Source organism: Sinohyriopsis cumingii, chromosome 17 (genome assembly GCF_028554795.1).
Source record: "Sinohyriopsis cumingii isolate HCF-2022 chromosome 17, ASM2855479v2, whole genome shotgun sequence".
In the NCBI taxonomy this organism is placed as follows: domain Eukaryota; kingdom Metazoa; phylum Mollusca; class Bivalvia; order Unionida; family Unionidae; genus Sinohyriopsis; species Sinohyriopsis cumingii.
In genome coordinates this window covers 76,984,732-77,011,266 of record NC_142977.1, presented here as the reverse complement: position 1 = coordinate 77,011,266, position 26,535 = coordinate 76,984,732, and the positions used below count along the sequence as shown (strand labels likewise).

At 35.4% G+C, this 26,535-nt stretch overlaps 2 protein-coding genes across 7 annotated transcripts in view; one reads left to right on the top strand and one right to left on the bottom strand.

Annotated features, from left to right (window-relative positions):
- Positions 1 to 438: 438 nt before the first annotated feature.
- LOC149779277 (uncharacterized) lies at positions 439 to 16,210 on the bottom strand. Its single transcript, XM_089939877.1, has 2 exons — positions 15,891 to 16,210; positions 439 to 2,208 (listed from the first exon to the last, which is right to left on the bottom strand). Exons 1-2 carry the CDS (start codon positions 16,019 to 16,021, stop codon positions 867 to 869), a joined length of 1,473 nt encoding a protein of 490 aa, XP_089796003.1. The 5' UTR covers positions 16,022 to 16,210; the 3' UTR covers positions 439 to 866.
- Positions 16,211 to 16,347: 137 nt separating this feature from the next.
- LOC149779276 (tRNA-splicing endonuclease subunit Sen15-like) overlaps positions 16,348 to 26,535 on the top strand; it is a 35,267-nt gene continuing 25,079 nt past the window's right edge. Inside the window, exons 1-3 of one of the 6 annotated variants that reach the window (XM_089939872.1) lie at positions 16,348 to 16,463; positions 21,581 to 21,667; positions 22,363 to 22,444. In XM_089939872.1, the coding sequence (XP_089795998.1) occupies positions 21,632 to 21,667; positions 22,363 to 22,444 (118 nt within the window). In that variant the 5' untranslated portion in view covers positions 16,348 to 16,463; positions 21,581 to 21,631. The other 5 variants (XM_089939870.1, XM_089939871.1, XM_089939875.1 and 2 more) reach the window with 5 other exon arrangements.

The following is a 26,535-nucleotide window of genomic DNA, read 5'->3' as shown; positions in this document are numbered from 1 at the left end:
GCAATTGTCCCAGAATACTATTTGTATTCTGGGACAATTGCGAATTTAGACAAAGGATTTCTTGATAATTCTAGTGTGATACATCAAACTGTTGGCACATCAGCACATTCGAGAACCAGACATTCGTTCAGAACACCATTGGTTTAGACTAGTATAAAACGTTTTAGGACTATTTTAGTTTTAAATCATAATATTGAAAGTTCTTAAATTAGCATTACTTAAAGAATTAAATTATTTGTGAAGTTTTACAAAACTTGTTGGTTTTGCTTTTTTCTGTTATTTTGTTTAAGATCATAGAGTCGCAATTATACATACATATATATATATATATATATATATATATATATATATATATATATATATAATTCAGGAAGAAATAGAGAGTAATTGTAGTTGTGTTATGGTGATTACGACTATAATACGAAATTCGCAACAAGGTTTCGTTTATTTTTTTATTTCGAACAAAACTGCCACAGCTTGATAAAACCGTAGTTGATATATGAAAATATAAATGCAATAGACCGATGCAAAATAATTTTTGCCATGTGGTTACGGTTCAATGCAAGTAATAAACAGTGAACACGTATTAAAAACGTTAGTTATATCTGCCTTAAAATGGCCTTATTGAAGGAATGTTCTGTTTTAAGCAGAGTGAGGTGGTTTAGATGAAAACTCCATAACACCGTGAAAGGGAACATTCAATCCAGGGTCTACATAAGTTCCCCACATTTCCTGGCAGCGCAGGGTCAGCACTAGGCACTCAATCATATATTACGTTGCAGCCTAGGGTTCCATACCCAATTACACAACGCAGTAAATTCATATACAGATCCATATACCAGTAGAGCTAACCAGTCCACCTCATTCTACGGGTCTCTCACGGGAAGGCCGTCAATAGGACAGTTATGTGAGGAGTTTAGAAGCCACATATCAATACAGGAAGAATGAAACACGTGATTGCAAGGGAGGAACTTCCTCTCTTGCCCAACTGTATAATATGTCATGCACACAGCACACGTGTCCTCGGTCGATTCTTCTTTTACTGTATCAGTCCTGAATTCTGACAAAGTTGTTTCTGAAATCGTTCTTGGGGCAACAGATTCGTCCAATAGGAGGAGCGTTTCATAATCTTCAGGAGTTAGCTCCCTGTGATGCATGCTAATTAAAACGGACACTGAATCAGCTGGAATGTCACCTGTCCTATTGTTAATGTCAAGTGCGTAAGCTAAATTCTGAGGCTCAGTTCTGGCGCCATAAGAGTCTACCACAGGAAGGCCGTCAACAGGACAGTTAAGGGACGAGTTTTTGAGCCACATATCAATACAGGAACAGTGAAACACATGACCACAAGGCATGAACTTCCTCTCTTGCCCAGTTCTATACTCTTCCATACAAACAACACACAGGTCCAATATCGACTCCTCTTTTACTATATCAGTCCTAAATTGAGATAAAGTAGTTTCTGAAATTGTCTTTGGAGCAACAGATTCATCCAATAGGAGGAGCGTTTCATAATCTTCGGGAGTTAATTCCCTGTGTTGCAGGCCAATTAAAACAGATACTAAATCTGCTGGAATGTCATCTGCCTTATTGTTAACGTCAAGTGCGTATGCCAAACTCTGTGGGCTATAGACGGATGTTTTGTTAGCTTCTTTACTCTTTATTACAGAAGATTCGATTTTTGAGGGGCAAGGGAGGTAACTGTATAGTCGAACCTCTAATTCCATAAGTTTGTATATTCTGTGATGAATGAATAATTTCTTTCGTCCAATATTATTTTTTAAACTGACACAATATTTGTTCTTTACTTGTTTAGCAGCCTTTCTTTTCTTTCTATCTCTGTCGCATCGGATATACTTTAAGTTAGTTTCCATTTGACCCTCAAGACGTAAAGTTGTAGCTATCTTGCATTTTTCCAAAATTGTCTCTGTTTCCATTAAATCTGCCTCAATTTTAAGGAAGATTTCTTTATCTTCATCTCCCATCATTGCGGTTTTCGTGGGTCGCGGAAAAAGGGACAGATTAAAGCCAGTGGCAGAAAGTGGTAAGCTGTTCCATTTCTTTTTCTTTCTGGCCTTCTCGCGAACATCTTTTTCCTCCGAGTCACTTACTGTTAATATCACAGGACTCTTTTCCGTTTTATCAGGTTCCTTGGTGGTGATCATAAATTTGTGGTGATCCATCTTTAGGTCATTTGAGCAGTGTCTCCTTTAAATAATAATAATATTAATAATAATAATAATAATAAAGCAGAGAGGGTGAACAAACCACTTGCTATAAAGTCCATTTATGAACATAAAACCTCATATGAAAAAAAAAGAAAAATATAAGCATAATAGCACAGAACCAAAGCCTCTAACTAAAACCGAGAGTTCCTCCAATTGGGTTAGTTTATTTTGTTAGTTCATTTTTGTCGTTTGTGTTTTTCAAAATGTGTGTGTGTTTTGTTTACCCACCGTGACACTCATATGTGGTCGCACCCTTTCTACCGCTGTAAATGTGTGAGTAATTAAATCATCCTAATATCAATAATGGAATCTTACACTAGTAGATTAGCTCGAGAAGATTAGAATCAATCAGAAGATATCTTCCTGTTCGTGATGCACTCAAACGAAAACTACAGGAACGATAAGAAGCACAAGTTGAATATGAATAAGATAAAGAACAAAAATTTAAACCTGTTACAAAGTTTACTGAAAGAGATGCAAAAGCTACTGAAGCTTTTCTTACAACGCTAGACCAAACGGCTGAGAAAACTGAAATGATAGCAAGAAGAGCTAAACAAACAAAAAAGATTTTAAGAGATCTTCGAACTGAAATAGCTGCTGCTCAACAGGCTGGTGGAGAGGACAAAATACCTGAATGTATTGGTGAAATATTAAAAAAAAAAGATCTTACACCAAAACCTAAAGTAAGAAAAGAAAATATTGCATTGATTAATACATTTACAAAAGGTGTTATTGAAGAACTTACTGATAAAGAAAATGTTACAGAGGAAAAACTACGTAGTACTGCGGCGTGGAGTTTTCTTCAAAAGTATGAACTTTCAAAACCTGAATATGTTAGCGTAAATATTGATAATTTTATTAAATGGATATATCGTATATATTACAACAATAAACGGGCTAGAAATGATGATCCAAAATAAAGAAAATATATTGAAAATATAAACGTTTATGCGAATTTACGTGAACAACAATCTCAACCTGAACCATAAATTTCTCAACCTGAACCACAAAAACCAAACATTCCTGAGCCATAAATTTCTCAACCTGAGCCACAAAAACCAAACATTCCTGAGCCATACATTTCTCAACCTGAGCCACAAAAACCAAACATTACTGAGCCATAAATTTCTCAACCTGTGCCACAAAATCCGAACATTCCTGAGCCATAAATTTCTCAACGTGAGCCACAAAACCCAAATATTCCTGAGCCATAAATTTCTCAACCTGAGCCACAAAAACCAAACATTCCTGAGCCAAAAATTTCTCAACCTGAGCCACAAAACCCAAACATTCCTGAGCCATAAATTTCTCAACCTGCGCCACAAAAACCAAACATTCCTGAGCCATAAATTTCTCAACCTGAGCCACAAAAACCAAACATTCCTGAGCCATAAATTTCTCAAACTGAGCCACAAAAACCAAACATTCCTGAGCCATACATTTCTCAACCTGAACCACAAAAAACAAACATTCCTGAGCCAAAAATTTCTCAACCTGAACCACAAAAAAAAACAAACATTCCTGAGCCATAAATTTCTCAACCTGAGCCACAAATTTTTAAAACAAAAAAAGTTCAAAAACAACCTCAACCACAATCGTTTAAACTACAATCTCCTAAATCAAAATTGTTGCTAACAAGTATAAAGAATAAATTTGAAACTAGTGGTTTAGCCAATATCGCAAAATCAGAATACATAGACGCAGTAGATCTTGACGCACAAGGATACAGTCAAACATAAATATGCTTGATCATGGAAAACAAAAGATAATTGGGTTTAAGACGTATGTTGCATATATGCTAATAAACTTGCTGAAGATGACACGAATTTTAATCAAATTAAAAATAATAGATGACAAAGAGAATCTCGTACATCTCTTGATGCTACTGGAAGTGGTTTTGTTACTCAAGGAATTTGTCACGACAGTGTTCTTGTTGATGTTAATCGATTAGAAATTTTGACCAGAGGAAAACGCGCAGGAATTAATTCTCCGGAAATTATTAAGGAAATATCTGATATTTGCGGAAGATTATTTACAGGTGGTGTTATGGATAGTAACATTTATCACTCTCCCATTAATGAAATAGCTGATGATTGTTACAGCCACTGAAATCAATTAATGAATCAACTTGTAATTTATAAAATGATTATACACAATTCTCAAAGTGGACCTGTAATAGTTAAGGAAGTAAATTCCCGATTGCCAACGTGCAAAGCGATTTACGGAGATGGACTTGGCGAAATCGTTACGGGTTTATTCAGAACGATGGCTCGAAAAACAGTACCGATTGCAAAACAGGAATAAAAGCTCTTGAAGCTGTTCGAGATAAAACGTTAAGTTCTGTTCGTAACGCATTTTTATCAATCAAGGAAAGATTAGCTATATTAGTACGAAAACATCAAAACCGAAGCCAGTAAAATTACCCAGCTCTGAAGTTATGCCTGCAAATATGTCAATTTATAAATCAAGCTGCGAATGAATGATTAGCAGATTTGGCTGTTACTGAAGTCGTTCCTAGAAAATTTATTATTGAAATAATGCCGGTAAATACAAGTTGTATTTCAAGATGTGGCGTTCATGTTAGAGGATAATAATTATAATAAAAATGTTTAAGCGTATATCCGATCCGGCATTTTATATGGACGCACCAGTTTTTAAAGATGAATCTATACGCGATTATCAACTATATTCTTATGATACGTGTGTATCAGTTCAACTTGGTCGAACTAACTTACATGTTCAAGATACATGCAGATAATTCTTACCTGCTGAAGCATTTATTGAGTAGAAGGAGAAATTGTCACAAACATTCTCGCTAATACACACTACGGAGCTAATGACATAGTTGATTTTCTTAACAATGGTATTATGGCTTTGCTAGATACGTGATTAACGGAAGAATTATTGAAACAATTCAAAAAGACGTTGATGCTGCAACAATGAAAATAAATTTAGCAAGATATTCAGATGATTGTACAAGATCGTCTGGCCCGTTAATCATATTTGTTAAAGATAATTTTGACATTCCTGACCATATACCGTTTCATATAAGACGACCAAGAGACTTCGCGGACGCTAATGACGTTAATGTGTGGCTGGCGGTTCATGGAGCCAATCCAGAATATAATTTAGGATTTACTACACGTAAATCAATGTTAAAAGACGCAAAAAGAATATTTTTATGCACAGTTCCATTATCTCATACCTTTTGGATATTGTAGAACTGTCAGAATAGTTATCTTTGGAGCAAAACATACATTTGTACAAGTGAGAAAGGGTAATGATAATTATGCAATCTGGCGATATGGTGCTGTTGCTGCTGATGGTAAAGTAATATTAACAAAACTTTCACTGTGGATGCCAGTAATGACTCCAACAATTGCTCCTGAAGAAAGATTAATTAGTTTTATGAATTCAGGTGGCAAATCGTTGTTATCATGGTTGACAGCAAATACAGATAGCAATCAAGGTAATGCTGCAGGGATATTTACATGGCATATAGGATCATATCAAGGAGTTTCGCCACAAAGGCATATTTTTATTGCTTTACAAAATATTGTTCGATTAAGTTCACAAACACATAGTCATATGATATTTGACGTCTTTAAAGTTAGAAAAGTTTCTTTAAGGATAAACGGACATAAAGAGCCATCTGAAAATATATTGTTAAATTTTGAAAATAATCATGTAGCACGTGCAATCTTAGTTTAATGACGTTTATGGGACGTGACCAAAATATAGACACAAGTTTGCAAATATCACAGTTAGATTTTAGAAATCTGTATCCAATTTATTATTTTTCATCGGAGCATATAGATTTCTTAAACCATCTGGTGTTGATAATAAAGCTGGTGTTAGTTATAGAGCAATTGCAGTTATACTTAGCGATAAAGCGATTATGGATGCACCGATAGAAAACAATTAAACCGCTTTACAATTGTAAATAAGATTACTTATAAAAATGTCATATCGTCATGTTAGTGTTAGTCTGACTCCTGATAAAAATATTCCAGCATCAGCAAATACAAATTGTGGATTAAAAATTTCATTAAGAAAAGAACAAGTCAAAGGCGGGGAGAATATATTATGATTAAGTGAACGTCAAGTCAGACACTTCAATAGCGCCAAACATTCAAATAGCGATGTCAGACTTTTTTCAGCAGGCTCAGTTAAAGACTCGATTAAAACTAGTTAAATATTTCCACTTCTTGTAGCTTTATCCGGTTTAATAGCCGCTATAGCCCCAGCTGTTGCAAAACAGTTGCACTTGTTGCTGCTGTTGCCGCTGTTGGTAAGCTTGCTAACTTGCCAATAGATAAAGCAACAGGAAAATGATTAAAAAATATAGGGAGAGGCCTAAGACTTCCAGGAACTCCTTATCGATAAGGAAAAGGTCTAAGACCCCCTGGAACACAACGTTAATTCGTCCCATGTCGAATTTCAATTAACTCGATGCTGATCAAAATTTAAATATAAAAAATTTCAGAGGTGTTTTTATGCGTGATCAATTACCAAAACAGCTGTCAATGTTGAAAATGGTATTATTAATCTCGATACTAGTCCTGGTCCTGGTACTCATTGGATGGCATACGCAATAGATCCACGTGGAATTATTTATTTTGATTCGTATGGGTGGCTCCACAAAAAGAATTTCAAAATTACGTAAAGGCAATAAAAACAATTTGGTATTCAACATTACCAACACAAACAATAACCGATATGTGACCGTGAATACATTTCTGTACTCAATCTTGTGTCATCATCAACAATACCACCTTATAAAGTCGTGCACAATTATACAAGTAGACGCGTCGTTTTAAACAGATCTTAAGGTATAATAGTTGTTATTCACGAACGAGCTTTCTCTAAACAAAAACAAAAAACCGACGGAATAACTCATGAAAATATAAGTAAACAGATTAGTGATGAAATGTCTGAATTATTAAATCGTGCAAATATAGATCCAAAACGAAGTTGTTTTATTTCAAGGTAAGCAAGGAAAATTAAAAACAAGCAATCTTTCATTGAAAGATATTATCGTTAAAATTAATGGATGGAGTAACTGAAAATAGCATAGCTGTGTTTGATAGTAATGGAAGATATTAAGCTTGGTTTTATTATGTCAACGATATTAGATAATATTCGTGGTCGAGTTAACAAAATCCGGTGATACAATGACTGGGTCTGTCAATATGTCTAATAATAAAATTACTCATCTTGGTGAACCAGAATCAGACAATGACGCTGTAATGAAGAAATTTACCCTTCCAATCATATAAGACGAAGAGTTACGGTTAATAATTAAATAACTATGTTTAGAACTGATTTTTCTAATCATGTACAATTGTTTATGGGTTTTCGTAGAAACAGAAACAGATCCATTAATTAATTTTTGGGAAGTCCACCAGCCATCGATATTAAACTCTCTGAATAAAACAAATTACAGTGAGTGTAGTATATCCAGTAGCGTCTGGACAAGCATTATGGTCACCACTTAATAAATTTATCAAACATCGGGCTGAGGTTATCGGTATATTCAATCTCTCAATACTTGGCGTTACAACATTTACAATATCTACCACAATTTCACGGCGTTATCCACTCCTGACTCCGTCAGGTGGATCTCCTGGATTTATGTTATTGATGTTGGAGTAAAACGTCGAGTAAACATTTACTGCGGAGGCCAAAGAAAAAACTCGGCTTAATTTACTACTGTGTCTTGAATAAATCGCCGATTTCCCACCTAATTAAAATATAATGAGCATTCCAATCAATGTTCAACGTTTTATATATAATCAAGCACGTGAATGGCACAAAATAAATAAATAAACAATATCATTGATAAAAATATATAGCAAAACAAATAAATATCACAGACGTGTAACTGTTGTTGATATAATTGAGTATTCGGGGTCTGCTGTTATTGCTAGAACCGGTGCATTATTATCAACAATAACAATGACGTCACCAGCAGTTGTCACAATTTGTGTTTCAGCAACAACAACAATTACTGGCCTTGTTAATATTATTACCAAAACAAATGCAAAATTGTATGATTATATAATAAAATTACAACAGCTACGCTAGCATACTCCAGATTATCTTCGTTATTATCATCCTGTCATAGTCATGGAAAAACATCAGATATTGAATTTACACAGATGTTTGGAATTTACAAAGATGTAATGACTGTGATTGAATCCACGCCTGACTTAAATAATCATAATAATAATAATAATAATAATAATAATAATAACGAATTACTTCAGCAGATCGTCGTTAATACAAATCCGTCAAAAATAAAATGATATCGGTAAGCTCAACTAATCCTGAATTTAGTGTTCACTTTCCAATTGCAATTGCAGCGAAAGAATAGCGCTAGCACAATTACGAGTATATTACAGCTGGCCAAATATCAGATCAAAATCATAAGGTGGATTGCCAGCCAATAATTAGCTTGAATTTTCAGGTAAAAACAAAGATGATGGAACACACGATTGGCAAGTTATCGGAATTCCCAAGGGCAATTATCAAATTGAACAAATCAACGATGAATTTCAGCGCAGATTCAAGTTTGTCATCAGAAGAGAATCAAAAATAGCTATCACTGTTCGTGTCCATCTTTATCAGCTGCGATAAAAAATATATGCGCAAGATTATGTTGTAGATATTTATCAATCGTCAGTCCGATCAGTGTTAGGCTGCCCAGAAATCCAACCTGTTTATAAAGGACCGCCAGAACCAAAGTTAAATGAATTCCTCACAAATGAAATTTTTGTATAAAGTAACCAGAGTATAAAAATGAACATCCGTGGACTAGTACCCGTGACATGGTTTGATTTATCATTGAACAAAAATGTAATACATATTACGTCAATGAAGATATGATTAGATTAATAGCTAATAAAATTACAGGTGAACGTCAAAATATATCCACAACTCTACGGCAGTTATTCGAAAAATATTTTCAAGAATATCCTAATGACGAACAAAAAAAGCCAATCAATGAAACAATACAACATTCAAATCTAGTTGTATCAGAACTTGTGTTTATAAATCTAGATACTGTTGATTTTGAAAAAGTTGCTTGAGCTAACAGTAGTGAAAAAATATTAATTTTAAAAAATATATTTGCTGATCATTATGAAATAGCTGAAAAAGAAATACTAAACTTTGTAATCCCAGAATTTAGAACAGACGAACTAACAAAATCAGTCAACGATCTTATCAATAAAATCTTTCAGAAAATTGTTTGAGTCATGAAACAAAAACCCAGCAACAATTCTCAAATATAACAATAATCCACATGGTGAGGGCCTTCATATTTCACCAGGGATCATTAATATCACTCTAACATTCGCACTTAATCTTGTATGTGACGTAATTGATGGCAGTTATCAAATTGATCTTGAAATATCCAATCAGGTTCAACAAGGATATATCCTGTATTCATTTACACCTCAAGTACCTCCTGGATATTCAATTGTACAAGAGCCTATTAATCCGGTTTATATACGTTGTCATAATCCGTTATTATCAAGAATATATTTCAAACTTACTGACCAGACTGGACACATTCTTGATTGAAGACAAGAAATTCTTAATATTAATTTATATGTAAGATCAAATATCGTCACGTTCTTGCGATTATAATAGAATTTTTTCAAATAATGATTCTCGGTAAATAGTACATAAAATAAGGAGAGTCAGTCAGATTTTGTAATTTGGTGGGGTAATAGGTACTGGAAATTGTGAAAATTGTCAGATTCAGTAATTTTTGGGGGTAATAGGTACTGGAAATTGTGAAAATCAGTCAGATTTTGTAATTTGGTGGGGTAATAGGTTACTCAAAATCATGCAAATCTCATAATAAACGGAAATTTTTTTGACATAATAACAGAATAAATTTTTTTTTACAAATTCGAGGATAAATATTAACTTTCACTAGGTCACGACCCAGTTGCCGTAACTTTTATTGTCACTACCTTCACTTTCACAACACTCCTTAGTGTCGCTGTTACTACAGTCACTGACAGCACTTTCACTTTCACAATAACTTTCGTTTTCACGATCTGATATAAACCTTTTCAACTGCCTCATGCGCGTGTTAATATTTTTCTTCTCATATTCGTCAGCTAATTCTGTTGTAATTTTTTTCAATCGCGCGTGAGAGAGATAGGAATATTTCAACTTCTGTATGTTTAACTGTAGCCAAGGACTGAAACATGGACTGATGGATGAGCTTAATAAATCTGTACTCCGGAAATGTATCATCAAATCTTCGTGTTCGTAATAATTCAAAGTTAAAACTAATTTTTCTGGATCAGGTTCAATATTTATATCGTCATAATTTAATTTTTTAATTGCAGAAATAATAACATTAATATTTTCCTAGTTCATTATATATATATATATATATATATATATATATATATATATATATATATATATATATATATATATAAATGTAATGTTTAACACAATACAAACCGTAGCATGATGGGCGGTTATCATTGAAGGGGTCCAATCATAAATGCCTTTGTGCCTTTCCATGGGGTCCTTTTGTGAGATCTTATTTATGGTCTTCTTGGCACTCCACGATGGTTTTTTCTTTTGGCTGAAATTCTTTCTTAAAATTTTTTACATGGGGTACCCTTCAGTGAGATTGAAAGATCACATCACGGTACGGTTTTTTTTTTTGTTTTTTTTTTTTTGAGGTTCCAACTCCAGAGGCAACACCCCACCCATCCCCAGCAAATTCCTAAATGAAACTCAATTTTATGGATTCAGAGGGTTGTCTAAGCCTTTCACTTTCATGCACAGACTCCCAATACAGATCCCCGGGGAGAGTGTAAAAAGAACTTATTTGATGTGGTGAGGAGGTGTACATGAAATCCTTTTGGGGCTTGGAACCCCCACTTTTTAATAAAGAAAATCCCGAAATATCGCCACCGTCGACATATTACCAGTCACGGGATTAGAATGCCAACCCTCGAGTATGGGAATCAGGCACGCTATCACTGCGCCATGATCCAACCTTACAGATATATGTTTCAGAAATTATTATGAAGTTACTTATGATGTATTTCCTACAAATGATTATTATAATAACAACAGCGTGGATTTCTTTTCCATTTTCCAGTATACATCGCGTTAAAATAATCATATACTGTATATATATATATATATATATATATATATATATATATATATATATATATATATACACACACACACACACACATTCTGCCTTTGACTAAGTCAGGTTTAAAATAGATGCATTTCTGTATAACACAGATCTAAAAATAATTACTGCATTACAAAGCGGGCGATTGATTTTCTACCTTGTATTTGTCTAGGGAGAGGAAACTAAGATGTAAATATCCTTTCACTAATTTAAACTATTACAAAATTATATTACTTCACTGATACTAATTATCACACAGATAGTTAAATAACTAAATTTTTGTATACAATTAGTTACGATGACAAAAACTGAGGTCAGTTATGCAGTAACAAGCGAGATAACTACTTAATTACTATACCGGAGACAGCTTAGATTGGCAGAGTTATCTAACTTCAACAATAATGAAAATTTATTTTTTGTTTATATTTCTTTGAACAAAGCCGATCTGGTAATATTATCTGCAACATATTTTACCGAACGCATTGAAATATCAAAATATTTTTTCAGCTGCGTACATTGATTGAAATATGTCGTTGCCAGTTTCTTATTTACAGACTTAATAACTTTTGTAATTCTGGAATATTTACCGGTTTGTACAAATTTGCTATTCTGACTTTGTGTAATGGCTCTTACAATATTTAAAACGTTGTTGAATTTTTGGCCATTAATATGATCGATCACAAGACCGTCTTCGATTACCCCCCGAAAACATTCGTAGACAAACATATGACTGAAACAATGTTTATTCCCCTTAGAATTGATCATTAGTTAACCAGTATTAGTGACATTACCAACTGTTTATTTAGCCGACAGTTCCTGATTACACCATCATGAGATGCTTCATAATTCTTAATAGCATGATTTACAAATTCTTTTTGTTCCATCTATATAATAATAGCATTTGTCTAAATGATTATTTGTCCAAATGATTATTTTTAAAATCTCATGAGATAATCTTCAGCGCTTTTTATGACTTTGTAACTATTATCAGTGTTGTTTTTTTATCATACTATCTTTTCAGTTCTCTGTATTTTTTTACCACCACATTGTACACACAACTGTTTCAATTTAAATATATATTTCTCTAAACTATAATATGGATGAACTTAAGATATCAGCTATTAAGATTAAACCTTCTGAATATAGATTCGATCTTGATAGAAGAACCCCTGACAAACGAAGACGATCTCGAGTTGATCCGACGGAAACTCTGATTGAAAGTATTCGTAACGCTAAAAAAGAATTTCGCAACGGTGATGCATCCCATGTGTGGTCAACGTTTAAAATCATACGCAACGCAGATGATATTGATGCTACAATAAATAACCAACGAGCGGCGACGATTATTAATTATCTCGACAATCAAAGATATTTTTTCAGAGTAAACTTTATTAAGGAAGTAGACAATACTTGGATTATCAGTGACAAACGAAACTCTGTCCTTTACAATGAAAAAATCGCCGTATTAAGTAACAATTCCAAACCATGAATGTTGTCTGGTACTGACAAACCCTAATATGAAATAGCGTATCCTGTGACCGCGGTTATTTATGCAATACATCCGATGAATGATAAAAGCCAGCGTTCATGATCTAAAACCGATTAAATTGAGAAGGCTAAATTGTGTATCCGAGCGAGTAACGGAACATTTTAAAATTTCGACTCGTGGAAATGGTTTAACGGATAAAAGACGTACAATAATACATGATTGGGCAGAAATAGTGAAAGATACCAGAGCTTTGATCAAAGATGTCGCCGAGCTAGGAAAGAAATTAAAATTTCCAATAATGATATAAACGATCACTGGAGATATTTTGTACGAATCTTTTTTATATTAACGAAATAAATCAGAACGATCCTGTATCAGTATTGTTAGTTCAGAGTTCCGATTATGGAAACTATCATTAGTTTGTACGACCCAATGGAGATATTTATCGCACAGAATCTCTCCACGAATAAATGAAAGATATTGCGTCAAAATACACCGATGACGATGTCATGCATGAAATGTTGATCAGTAATTGTTTTACGATTCCATCAGTCACGGCTGATTTTGCTAGAGAGAAAAATTCGTGGCAACCAACTCGTTTGATTTTCTCAATCATATAATAGCGAGTTGTGTCGAATACGGACACGGTGGATTATGGAATACCAGATACGATTATAAGGATGTTATCTCGGTTGATATGGTTGCATGTTATCCCGGAAGTTTTCCTGAATGTGCATGCTGATTTTTTTAGGGGGTGGTAGTTACATTTGCCATATTGTCTTTCGTGCTAACCAATTTACAGCAACATAACGTGTAACATTTGCTGCATCTGCGAGTTTACTAATCGCTGCTCTACCCCTCCAATATCATCTTGGGCTATAATAAATCAATTTCATTATTTTATAATAATGGTTTAATTAATTACCGGCTCCTGATACTAGTTTACCTTTCGTCGCAGATCATACCAACCGATTAGCCAATGATTCTCTGAAAGATTTATTTTTATGGGTTTTAACGAATGAATTAAGTTATCATCTGCAATATGTCGTTGTTGTAAATCTTCACTTTCATAAGCTACATGATGAACGTAACATGCTTGATCAATAGTATTTATTTGATACTCTCCATGTCTTGATTGATCTCGCTCATCAAGCCGGATATGAAACCAGGTTCCAGGACCACAATAACTATATACTTGAAGATGTTTATCTCCTGGGTATTTAGCCCATGGAGTTCCTGGTAATTTTCCTAATGAAGCAGCGATATCACCACATGTCTTCATACGAGACGAAATAAATATATATTTGTTTTGTACCACATGTCACACACTTGTCTGTAAGTGCACGCTTTTTTTGTTCTTATTATTGTTGTTAATCCACGTGTGGGGGTGGATGCTCTACATCGAACACGATATAGATTCATATTATTTATTATATTTGTATAACATGGATGTCATTGATTTCTCAGCGACACGACAGCAAGAACCAGTAAAACATCATCTAGCACTCCAAATTCGATCAGAGCAATTATCATAGGTCCATCTGAGTCTGGTAATACGCAATTATTTCTTAATGTGATAATGATATGGCTCAAATGGGATAAGTTGTATTTAGTAGCTCCGTCAGTTGATGATCAGAGATGTTATGAGCTGCTTAAAGATTTTAACGAAAAAATGCAAAACTGTTGGAGGAGGAAGGCAATGATATTAGTGATTTTATCACCGATATTGATGAAGCCCGATCTGTTGATGACCTCGATGGATTTATTAATAATTTAGTAGTGTACTGTGATAGAATGCTGGACAAACAATCATATCCAGCTAGAATATTTTCTCGAGGAGGACACAACAACACATACGTGATTTATGTTACTCAGCGATATACACAAACACCTAAAGTGATCAGAGATAACTGCAGTATTTCAGTTGTGTTTAATGGAGTCGATACACATACTTGGTGTAGTGGGGATATGGACATGATTGAATTCAAAAACTTTTTTTCAAAAGCACAATCTGGTCCACACGGATTTATAACAATAAATTGACATGATCCTCGATCGCGGTATTGTAATAGGTCCTGATAAAATATTTGGCTGAGAGACTAATGGTTTTATTACTCACACATTTATAGCAGGAGCGAGGGTGCAACTACAAATGAATGTCACAGTGGGTAAACATACACACAAATTTTGAAAAATACAAAGGACAAAAACAAAGTAACAAAATAAACTAACCCAATTAGAGAAACTCTCGGTTTTTGTTAGAGGTTTCGATTTTGTGTTATTAAGCTTATATTTTTCATATGAGGTTTAATGTTCATAAATGGACTTTAAAGCAAGAGGTCTGTTGACCCTCTCTGCTACTGCTGATAATAATCATCATCATCATCATCATCATCATCGACTCTTTTGTTACCATAGCACAGATTTTATCATTCGACTTGTGTAACAACGAAATTTTAATTTTCTATTACAATGCTCGTGTTTAATGTGCGCACAGGGAGAGAGAGAGAGACAGACAGACAGACAGAGAAAGACCCACTATTTAGTTCCGAATTAAGGGGGAGGGCACAGCCACCACCATCCACAGGGCCGTAGAGAGTGATCACGGGCCTTAGGGTAAGAAACACCCGGGCCTCTCCAATTTCTTGTTCAAACATAAATTTTCTTTAAAAAATTTTAAAAGTGTTGATTGGCCCGGATCCCGGGGATATACCCTCTTGTTGGCCATGGTTATAATAATTATACACATAAAAATGTCAGTTTAAGGGTTTAATGACTGGTTTCGGGGTTTATTTGTAGATCTATAACAACTCTCATATTTTTAATGCACCTGCCCCCATCCACCCTAACCTTAATCTAACCCTGCGACTATTTCTAGAACTACCACAACCACCACTACTGCCATGACTAACGTTGCTGCTGCTGCTGCTGTTAAAGAAAGAAAGAAAGAATGAAAGAAAGAAAGATGAGTGTTGTTTAAACCTACCCAGTCACTGTTGCTGCCATTCTATGTTCTCTAAAGTTGGCCAATTCAATGCTCCTTTGGACCAGTGCCATTTGATCTGGTTGTGACAGGTTGGTCTGATACAAGATAGCAGAATCCATGGCGCAACACATATTTAAGTAATTTCTGATATATGCTTTTCAATTGAAAAATAGCAGAGGTGTTGCCCTTGAGATGTGTCTTTGGTACAATCCTATTGTTTTTAAAGTCGTCAACCCTCCTGCTTTATGGCTGTATTGTGAGAAATTACTCAAGTGCTTGTGATTTTAAGGTAATACCATTGCACAACTTACTGGCAACTGTCATGCAGTCATTTCCTAATAATAGCAACAAGATAAATATACCTTGTTAGACCGAATTATGATTGGCTAGTACTTTTATTTGGTCTGCCTCGAAGTCGAAACTGAACTTTTCAGTTTGGAAGGGAGATTCCTCGATAGTCTGCTTCCCTGTTCTTATCATTTCTCTCCATTTTTCGTATGAGTGGAGGGCAACTCAAGAAGCGAAAAAATGCAGGGAACTAGACTAGTGGAAAATTTAACTTCAGAAGTTCCGGTATTTTTTCAAAAACTGTTTATTTAGGTCTCACGGTACTAAATCAGTGTCCATTTTAAACCTATGCAAACATCTTGGTATTAAAAATTAAATAACTTTAAATTTCTGAGCGCTCATGATCAAATCTATGTAGCAAAATAGATGCATCCTGGATGACAACTTATGTGAGAGAACCAGATGAACCGCGGCATTGTATGGATCCAGAGTAGTCCTACAAGGTAAGACATCGACCCTGATACTTATGTTTTCGGCATCGATGCCCAAACATAAATATCATTGTCGAGGTCTTACATTGTAGGACCAGGGCCCGCAGGTCCTCGACGCGAGCTTGATAATCAGAAAAAGCAATAGTCTGAAGGGGAAAAAATCATACCGAGTTGACAAAATTACATGTGATTACCCTGACATAGAACCCAATCTTACTATAAAAGTCTTCGCGTTGAGCACTAGGTCTTACAAAGTAGGAATAGGTGTGTTTAAAACATGTGCCTTCAATTCCACACCTAAGAGGCGGGTGCTAATTTCAGTGACGAGTGTTCCAAACTAGTCTGTTAAAAGATCTAAATTCCATCTATAAAGCAATGTCTCTTTATTCACTCACAAGCAGGGTATGCTTTCAACCAATCCTGGTCAGCCAAAACTGAGGCAAATCTATAATTTACAAATTTCCAGAATGGTTTCCAGGGCCCCAAGTGGCCGAGTGGTCTAAAGCGCCCTCCGTTACGGATCACTGCCATCTCACCTCTTTCTGCAACAGTTCGAGTCTCGGATTCAGACAGTGTGGGTACGTGAGAAAGCTTGCCGGTAGCTTCTTGTGGGTCAGTGGTTCTTTCCAGTGTTTTCCTGGGTTCTTCCTCCACCATTAATACTGGCCGCCATGTATAGCCTATCATGTGCTGAAAAATGGCGTTAAACCCCACAACAACAACAACAACCAGAATGGTTCCCATTCTCTATACATGGGGTCTCAAACACACGACCACATCATGTGGCCCGTAAAATGATTGGAGTCACAAGGTGTCGTGAGAGATAACAACAGTGATGCGGCCCTTGGGTCACTGAAAATGCCCTCATGTGGCCCACCAGGGTGGTTTGAATTTCAGACCCCTGCTCTATACCATAAGTACCATTAGTACTTTGGTGGTACATAGTGGATTTTGACCGTTGTTCCAAATACACCATAAACATTTCTACCATATTCCATGGCTTCAGTCAAGATGAGACAAAAGTACACCATTAAAAATCTAAAATATTGCGATGGTGGGTGGAAATTCAATGTGTAATTTCCTTGAAGTATTTCTTTAATATATGATCATGCTTATTTAGAACTTATTCAAACTGAAATTCAAATATATATACCCCCCCCCATTCTTTTTCTATAGCAAGTGTTTACTTTTGTGCTTTATAGGTCTGACCATTATCAAAGGTCATTGCATAATCACTGTTTGCTGTTGTTGATGCTGTGCAGTACTGTTACCATTTTATGGAATTATATAAGACTCGTTTGTCTGAAAGATACCAATAATCAGACAATATAATCATCTGTGTGATGTCCAAGATAAAAGAAATTCAGTACAGCCCCATGTATTACATATATATCAGACTTTTGCAGTTTTCTAATTCCGTTGTAAATTTTGTCTCCATCCATCAAAAACAGACATCATATTTTAAATGAACCACCATTGTTTTTATTGGAATTTAATTTTTGTCTCTTATTTTTTTGGTAATATTAAATTATATAACCAAATATCATTTTTAATAGAAACAAATACGTGGGGAAAGCTTTATTCCATCTGCTTGTCCAGTAACTTTACTGACATTCATCTGCACCCCAGCCCCCAGATCAACTATGTTAAAGGCTTACTGATGTATAAAAAACAGAGAAATTCCTAAGTAATTCTTGTGAAAAACTCACCGGTACAGTATATTACAAACACAGTACCATGATACCATGGTCCTTCATTGTTCCTGGAGTAGAGAGCACAATCATGGGGCACAAAATAGAACATCAAAGACACACGTGTCCAAATCTCTCTATCTCTCCAGACAATCAGGAATGACTTCTCCAGAAACATCTGGGTGAGTTTTCCAAAGGCTAGTTCTCAATGTTCCAAGCTGCCTGACTTTAGTATATGATAGCCCAGATCCAAACTTCTGGTAGCTTCTAGTCTACCAGATTTAATACAAGGTAGTACTGTCCCAACTTTCTGGAAGCCAGATTTTGTTTCTGTTTCGAGATGGGGAGACATATATATTATAAACTATAATTGAGATTTGTCTTGCCCAGTTCAAGCGGCTGAAGCTATATGCCTATACATGACCGTCATGTATGATGCTCAAAATCTTGAAAATGTAAATATAGACATTTTTTAATTGGGAATTTTTTTGGTGATCTCTCATTCAGCTCTGGCTATTATAGGAACTAGAAATGGGCGAGGGGTCTGACAACTTCATTACATTAGAAGCTTCAATTTGCATTGCAACACCAATAACTCAACAATGTTAGAGACCCATTGGCAACACTAACGGTATAAATTATAAATCAGTGAATGAAATGATTAAGTTTTGGGAATCTTATTGCCCTTGATGTTTACTGCTTTTATAATTGGTGGAGGTTACAAACACAAATACACAGGAGGGTATGTAAATGCTATAGTTTTAAAGTTTGTCTTTATTTAATCAAAATTTCCTATAGTGCAGGGTCAAGCTAGACTTGAATTTTAGGGGGAAGTGGCTTCTTTTGGATAGAACAGGGAGAAGTGAGTCCTAAACAGGGAGAAGTGGAAACAAAGCAAGATAGATATATATATGTATATATATATATATATATATATATATATATATATATATATATATATATATATATATATATATAGTGTATGTATGAGTTTCATTCTCTTATTTGAATTATGCTCTCTGTCTCTTAGTATGCATATCTGCATTTAAGTTTATTTTATTTTCAAACAGAAACTTTCCAAATTGTGCATATATTATAAACATGTTTTGTATGCATATAACAATTGTCATATTCACATGCAGTGTGCCGGTAGCTTCTCGTGGGTCGGTGGTTCTTTCCAGGGTTTTCCCGGTTCTTCCTCCACCATTAATACTGGCCGCCATGTATAGCCTATCTTGTGCTGAAAAATGGCGTTAAACCCTATAACAATAACAACAACAACACATGCAGTGTACTTTGGCCACCTGACTTCCGAGCACTGTAGAAGTTATACATTTTAATGAATTTTAACTGATGGGAGTAACTAGATTACAGTATTAATTTAAGTTCACTATAAAATGGCAGTTGAATTTGTAAACTTGTTTGAAACAACCCCAGTAACATATTCATGAAATTAAATGCACACATGTCTTCATACCATTTGGTTTGGCTTAATTTCTTGGTTGCAACATTACCTTACCTATTCATAGATAACACAGTGAAGCATTAAAGTCAGTATATGAATGAACTAAAACCTTTCCAACCTAAATGAAACAGCCAACGTTGGAGTGTATCTATTTTTAGAAAGAGGGGCTTTCAGAACGTAACTACTCACATTCTGCTTCATTACAACCTTCTATTTTGATGGGATTGCAAATTTATAGTTTTATTATTTGTCTACTTAGTAATATCAGGCATTGGTTAAATATTATTTTCTTTGCTGCATTTTTTCCCCATATAAAAAAAAAAGTGAAAACAACTTTGACATTACAGCATTTCTTGAATTCCACAACATAGCATTGTCCCATATGTTGGGACGTACATAATTGCATTTTGTGGCAAATCTTGAATAACATAAAATTCAGATATGCTTTCTGTGTTGAATATTTTGCTTAATATATTTGCCCAAACATTTATAAAAACAGGCAATCTAACAAAGTGGTACTTCTCAAACACAGCGATGTGTGCCATTATTTCCCCATGACAGGTTTCCTTATGATTTCAGTCTGATTGTATGAAAAAATAATTAAAATCTTAGGTCACGTATTCTGTTCTGTAAACACAAATTGCTATTTATATACTGTTGTTTAAGTTTTGAAACACAAATGTTTGTTTTTATCATCAAATGATGACTTGCAGAAATCGGCCAGTGGTTGTTCCATTAACCCGAGACATTTATAACACATTTCTACTATAATTTACTGGGGAAGGTTTTAATGGTCAATCCGCTATCAAAAATAATTTTTCAATTTCCTAACAGAAAAAGGTGAAATTTTTCATTATTATGGTGATTTATTCAACTTCTTTAGGTTATTTTACCCTTGTAGTTGGGAGGGGGGTGGCAAATCTATCATCCTCTGTTTGTTTTCAGATGCTAAGTTATGGAATACAATGTTTTCAGACTACAAAAGAATAAATTTTTTTAGACCATCCGAGGACATGCCAAAAATATGGTGCATTAATCAATTTCTTATGAAACAAATATTGCATACAAAATGTTAGCCAAAATAGGTCTTGGAAATCTATGTTTGTGATCTTAGAATGTTTGGGAAAAGTCTTTGAATTTATCGTTTAAAATTCTGTATGAAACTTGTGATAATATTAATGTAGTTGTTGTTTTTACATTAGGTATTCTATTGATTGTTGTTGTAGGGTTTAATGCCATTTTATAGCACAAGATAAGCTATACATGGAGGCCAATATAAGTAGTGAGGAAGAACCCAGGAAAACCTCAGAAAGAACCACTAACCCAAGAGAAGCTACTGGCAAGCTTTCTCACATTGGTCGAGCCCAAGACTCAAACCGACGCTAACAGAGGTGATATGGCAATGATCAGTAACGGTGAGCTCTTTTGACCACTTGGCCACTCAGGGCCCCAAGTATTCTGTTGATTCATTGGCTTGGTTATTGCTGGCACAGCAACACAGATAAGATATTTACTGCTGAAGCAATCAGAGTAAAGTGCCTTGCCCAAGGATGCACCATGACAGCTGATTCAGGCTGGTCTAACGGTTGGATTCTAACTCCCACCAATTCGGTCATCAATCCAGCATGCCAAGCAATGAGACGTCATGACTCCCCTCTGTAGTAATGGAGTAATGAATTACGATATTAAATGAACATTTTGCAACCTATGTGCTTTTTCTTAACAGCTGAGTATGGACTACATTATTATTTTCAGATAAAATCCGGATAATGTTCTGGAAGAGAAATAGAAAACACTGATTACATCATGAGTGTAAAGGAGAGCCTGCATTGTCATCCTGTGGTATTGTATTAAGACTTGAATGTTGTCCAGTTTTCTTTCCAAATTTTTATTGAGGAATTCAGGGTGCTGCAAATGTAGTTTTGCCATCAATACTTAGCTATAACAACGAATTTACCATCCATATTTGGCTGTTACAAAACTGATGAAATGGATATATGTGATAATAAAACAAAAATTAATGTCTAACATCATCAAATACAAAAATAATTGTCTTCTTTCTTATGCGTTTTTGTGCAGAAACATTATATATGTCTCTTTTTTGTTTACTTAATCAATGCCAGTGTCATATCACAATAGTGCAAGCATTCGTAACAGTATATCTTAGATTCTACTGATGCAGATTTGACATTTGACCAATCAGAAAGCCTGTTGCATTTCCATATATACTGAATTACTACTACCATTTTTGTTGTTGCAGGTTCTAAAGTCACACCTACTCTTATTTTTTAAAGTATTCAATGAATTTTCCCTGCAGTCCGTATTGTTATTATCACCATTATTGTCATCATCATTATTAACTTTATTATCATCCCATGGTTTTATGTAATGAGCTTAAAAATTATATCGGTGAATGAATCAGTCCTTCCAACACAAATATTGTACAATTTCTTAATTTTTAAATTTGTATTCCCTAGTTATTCATTTCAAGTACATGATTGGTAAGCTTGTTTAATGAATGGACATCTCTTTTACAGCGTGCCAGATTAAATGAATATGGCATTGACAACCCAGCACAGATGGACCTAACTATCTTAGTCTACCTGAACTTGTGTGAGGGTATGTAAATATAGTATGAAGTCTACTGCATCTCAACTTGTGTGAGGGTATGCAAATATAGTATGAAATCTATTGCATCTCAACTTGTGGGGGTATGTAAATATAGTATGAAGTCTATTGCATCTCAACTTGTGTGAGGGTATGTAAATATAGTATGAAGTCTATTGCATCTCAGCTCGTGTGAGGGTATATAAATATAGTATGAAATCTATTGCATCTCAATTTGTGTGAGGATATGTAAATATAGTATGAATTCTATTGCATCTCAACTTCTGTGAGGGTATGTAAATATACATCTCTCCCTCGATAACTCGCATACAACAGGTTCCACAAACATAGACCACACTATAAACGAGGCACGAGTTACTGAGGGACGTCCAAAAATTGGAAAAAATTGCTTTGACATTGAGATAACTGGGGGGGGGGGGCGGACCGGCATTAGGGAACTGGGCACTTTAATGACTGAATCCTCATTTTACAGTCACCTCGATAATAATTTTTAATAATGCGCTTTTTCTAATGAAGTTGTTACTTATTCTGTTAAAATAACATTTTTTTTCTTCAAAATATCCAACATATGAAAGATTGTTCCAACTGGTTTGAACAACCATCACGTATATGCGACAAATCTGTGTATTACGTCACTGCTCTTTGTTTTCTTGATGAGTCTGGTCCCCATAGTGGTTTTTAATAGTATCTTGCCAAATCGGTAGTCCATAATATGGGAACTAGACTAACTGTTGATACACCACCAAACAAGATTCCTTTTTTTCAAAAACTCAATTTTGTATTGTTCGGGTAGTACAGTGTTAATGTCATGATTTCAATGGAAGTAATAATGAAATTTCTTATCATCCCTGAGGATACCTCTAAATGCCAGTTCAAGAATTCTCTGAACCTCGCTTGCCCACAATGGTCCGTATCTGTGAAATCAAGCTCGATATTTTACAAAGTATTCGTTTCGCTTGGCTGCCTTGTTATCTTTGATCACAGTTATGAAAGAGTTGGTTAATTTAAGGTAGTTTCTTTTACATACACAATAACGTTTATTAGAGTGTTCGATTGATCAAATGAAGTGAGTTCACCCGACATACGACCCAGGCCGCTAGATTTTAAGTTAGTCCGAATTTTGTGCCTTTTAAGTTTTCTTTTATTCCACCTCCTTTTTTTAAGTTCAAATTACAAGGGAGGTCAGCTTTTAATTCAGTGCAACAATACAACAAATACTTCCGCAATTCAGTTATCAAAACACGGTCAGCACTTCATTAGGTTCTTAGAGAAATGCTCGCGGACATAGCTGTTATGGTAGATTGATGTATTTTACGTTTAATTACAAGAGGACACATTGCATTTATGACGATTGCACTTAAAATTAACTAAAAGATGGAAATAGAACACAAATTTCAATTGATAAAAATTTTTATTTAATTTGTATTTATTTATTAAAGTACTGCCTCCACTCGGCATAAGTGACATTTTCATTGATAAAAATTTTCTTAAATATCGTTAATTGCGGGGTACTAGGAATGTCGTTTGGAAAGAAAATGTAAAAAATTGTATGAGCTATTTTTAAATTTGATATTTCATAGTGTTGATTAAAATTTCCAGGTCCTATCTACCGTTTTCAATGATAAAATGAGCAATACATCAGAGTTTCCGATTTTCTTCAAGTTCAACAAATAGGGATACATTTGTTGGGTATTTTCGGGTTTAAAAAATGGGATCCATGCCTGACACTGTGTTATAAGCAGGTTCGCGAGTTATCAGGGTGTGAGTTATCGAGGGAGTGGTGTAGTATGAAATCTATTGCATCTCAACTTATATGAGGGTATGTAAAAATAGTATGAAGTCTATTGCATCTCAACTTGTGTGAGGGTATGTAAATATAGTATGAAGTCTATTGCATCTCAGCTTGTGTGATGGTATGTAAATATAGCATGAAGTCTACTGCATCTCAACTTGTGTGAGGGTATGTAAATATGGTATGAAGTCTACTGCAGCAGCAGAGGGGGCGAATCCGACATTTTGTCCAATCGTTATTTTGCTTAATTAGTACTTTCTGCACTCAACGGATCCGGTGTAGTCAGCGCTGGTAAAAAAAAAACGACGACGACTCTGGGGGATCGTCGCGTCGTCATTTGGTTTAATTAACACCTTCTGCGCGTCGATCCCCAGCGTCGTCAGCGTCCGGTAAGCACATCGACGACCGCGTCGATGTCATCGCCCCCTCTGCTGCTAAGTGGTTATTTACAATGAAAATTATTTACAACTAACCGAATATTTGGTCAAGTCCGATACGATATCGTGTCCGAGGATCATGTAAATTTATCGTTACGAATCCATGTGGGGTCGACTGAGCATGACTAAAAAAGTTTCGAAAAACATTAAAGTCCATGTCACCGCCGCACCATGTCTGCCAAATATTTCGTAGCGTGTGTGTATCAACGCCGTTGAACATAGCAAGAATATTACAGTTGTCTCTAATTACTTTTGGAATCTGAGTGTATCGTTGAGTGACATATATCACGTCAGTGTTTTTATGCCTGCCTCTGGAAAATATCCTAGCTGGGTTTTTTTGATTGTCTAACATAACATCATCGTACACGACTAGATTGTTAACGTCGCCATCAATATCATCAATACCCGGTGCATCATTGATATCTGTAATAAACTCAATAACATTTTTTTTAGCGATCGCTGATGCATTCTCGTTGAAATCTTTCAACACCTCGTAGCATCGTTGATCATCCACGCTAGGAGCAACCAAATACAACTTATCCCACTTCATCCATCTCATTATTAAATTGAGTAACAATTGCGTCTTGCCGGATCCAGATGGTCCGATGATAATCATCCGGATCGAGTTTGGTAACGCTGCAACATGCTTAACTGGTTCTCTTGTTTTAGTCGCCGAAAAATCAATTATATTCATATCTCTATACATAAATTATGGATCTATATTGTGTGAAGTGTAGAGTACGTACTGGCACAAATGATATGACAACCGCTACAACAAGAAATAACAGATCGGCGCTTACTGGCAAGTGTGTACAATGCGGTACAAAGAAATTTAGATTTATTTCTATTAGACCCGGAGATGTTTTAAAAAAAAGCGAGGAGGTGACATCGCAGCCAAATTGGCAAAACTCCCCGGAACACCGTGGGCAAAGTATCCAGGAGAAAAACACCTCCCAGGATATAACTACTGTGGCCCCGGAACACGATTAGATATTAGACTCGATGATCAAAATCAGCCCAAACCCGGTGAGTATCCAATAAACGCTATCGATAAGGCGTGTCATGCTCATGATGTTGCTTACAAAAGTAGCGATCTGCAACAGCGTCATATCGCGGATGTAAAATTAATTCACGCGTTAAATGCTATTCCCGATAAATCCGTCAAAGAAAAATTGGCCTCATGGTTGGTAAAATCGGCTATGAAAGGTAAATTAATGATTGGAAGCGGAGCTTCTCGCGCTGGTAATTGAAAACGATAGCGTTTATAATAACAACATGGATTCCATCTATTATTCTCCGAGAGGATACTGGAAGGGGAAGGCCGCAATTGGTAAGCTTGCAAGCGCTGCAAAGGTAACAAAGGCCACTGCGGCTAATTGGTTATCCAAACAGGCTATATGGCAAATTTATCTACCACCGCCTAAACAAATCAACTTCTCGCGCTTTGATGTCAGCGTACCTAATGAAGTTCATCAGGCTGATATACTATTTTTGCCGCATGACAATGGTTACAAATACGCGCTAACCGTAGTTGATGTTGCGAGTCGATACAAACAAGCGGAGCCGTTAAAAACAAAGTCAGCAACTGAAGTAGCCGCTGCGTTTGAAAGAATTTATCGAAGAGGCCCTCTGCGCTGGCCAAATCTATTACAAGTTGATCCCGGTAGTGAATTTCGCGGCGCTGTTTTATCAACGCTGAAACATCATAGCGTCGCGATACGACGAGGTCATACTGCGCTACATCGTGATCAGGCAATTGTTGAACGATTCAATCGGACTCTCGCTGAACGGTTATTTGGATATCAATACGCGAAGGAATTCATCCAAGAAAAACGATCTCGTGAATGGGTTAA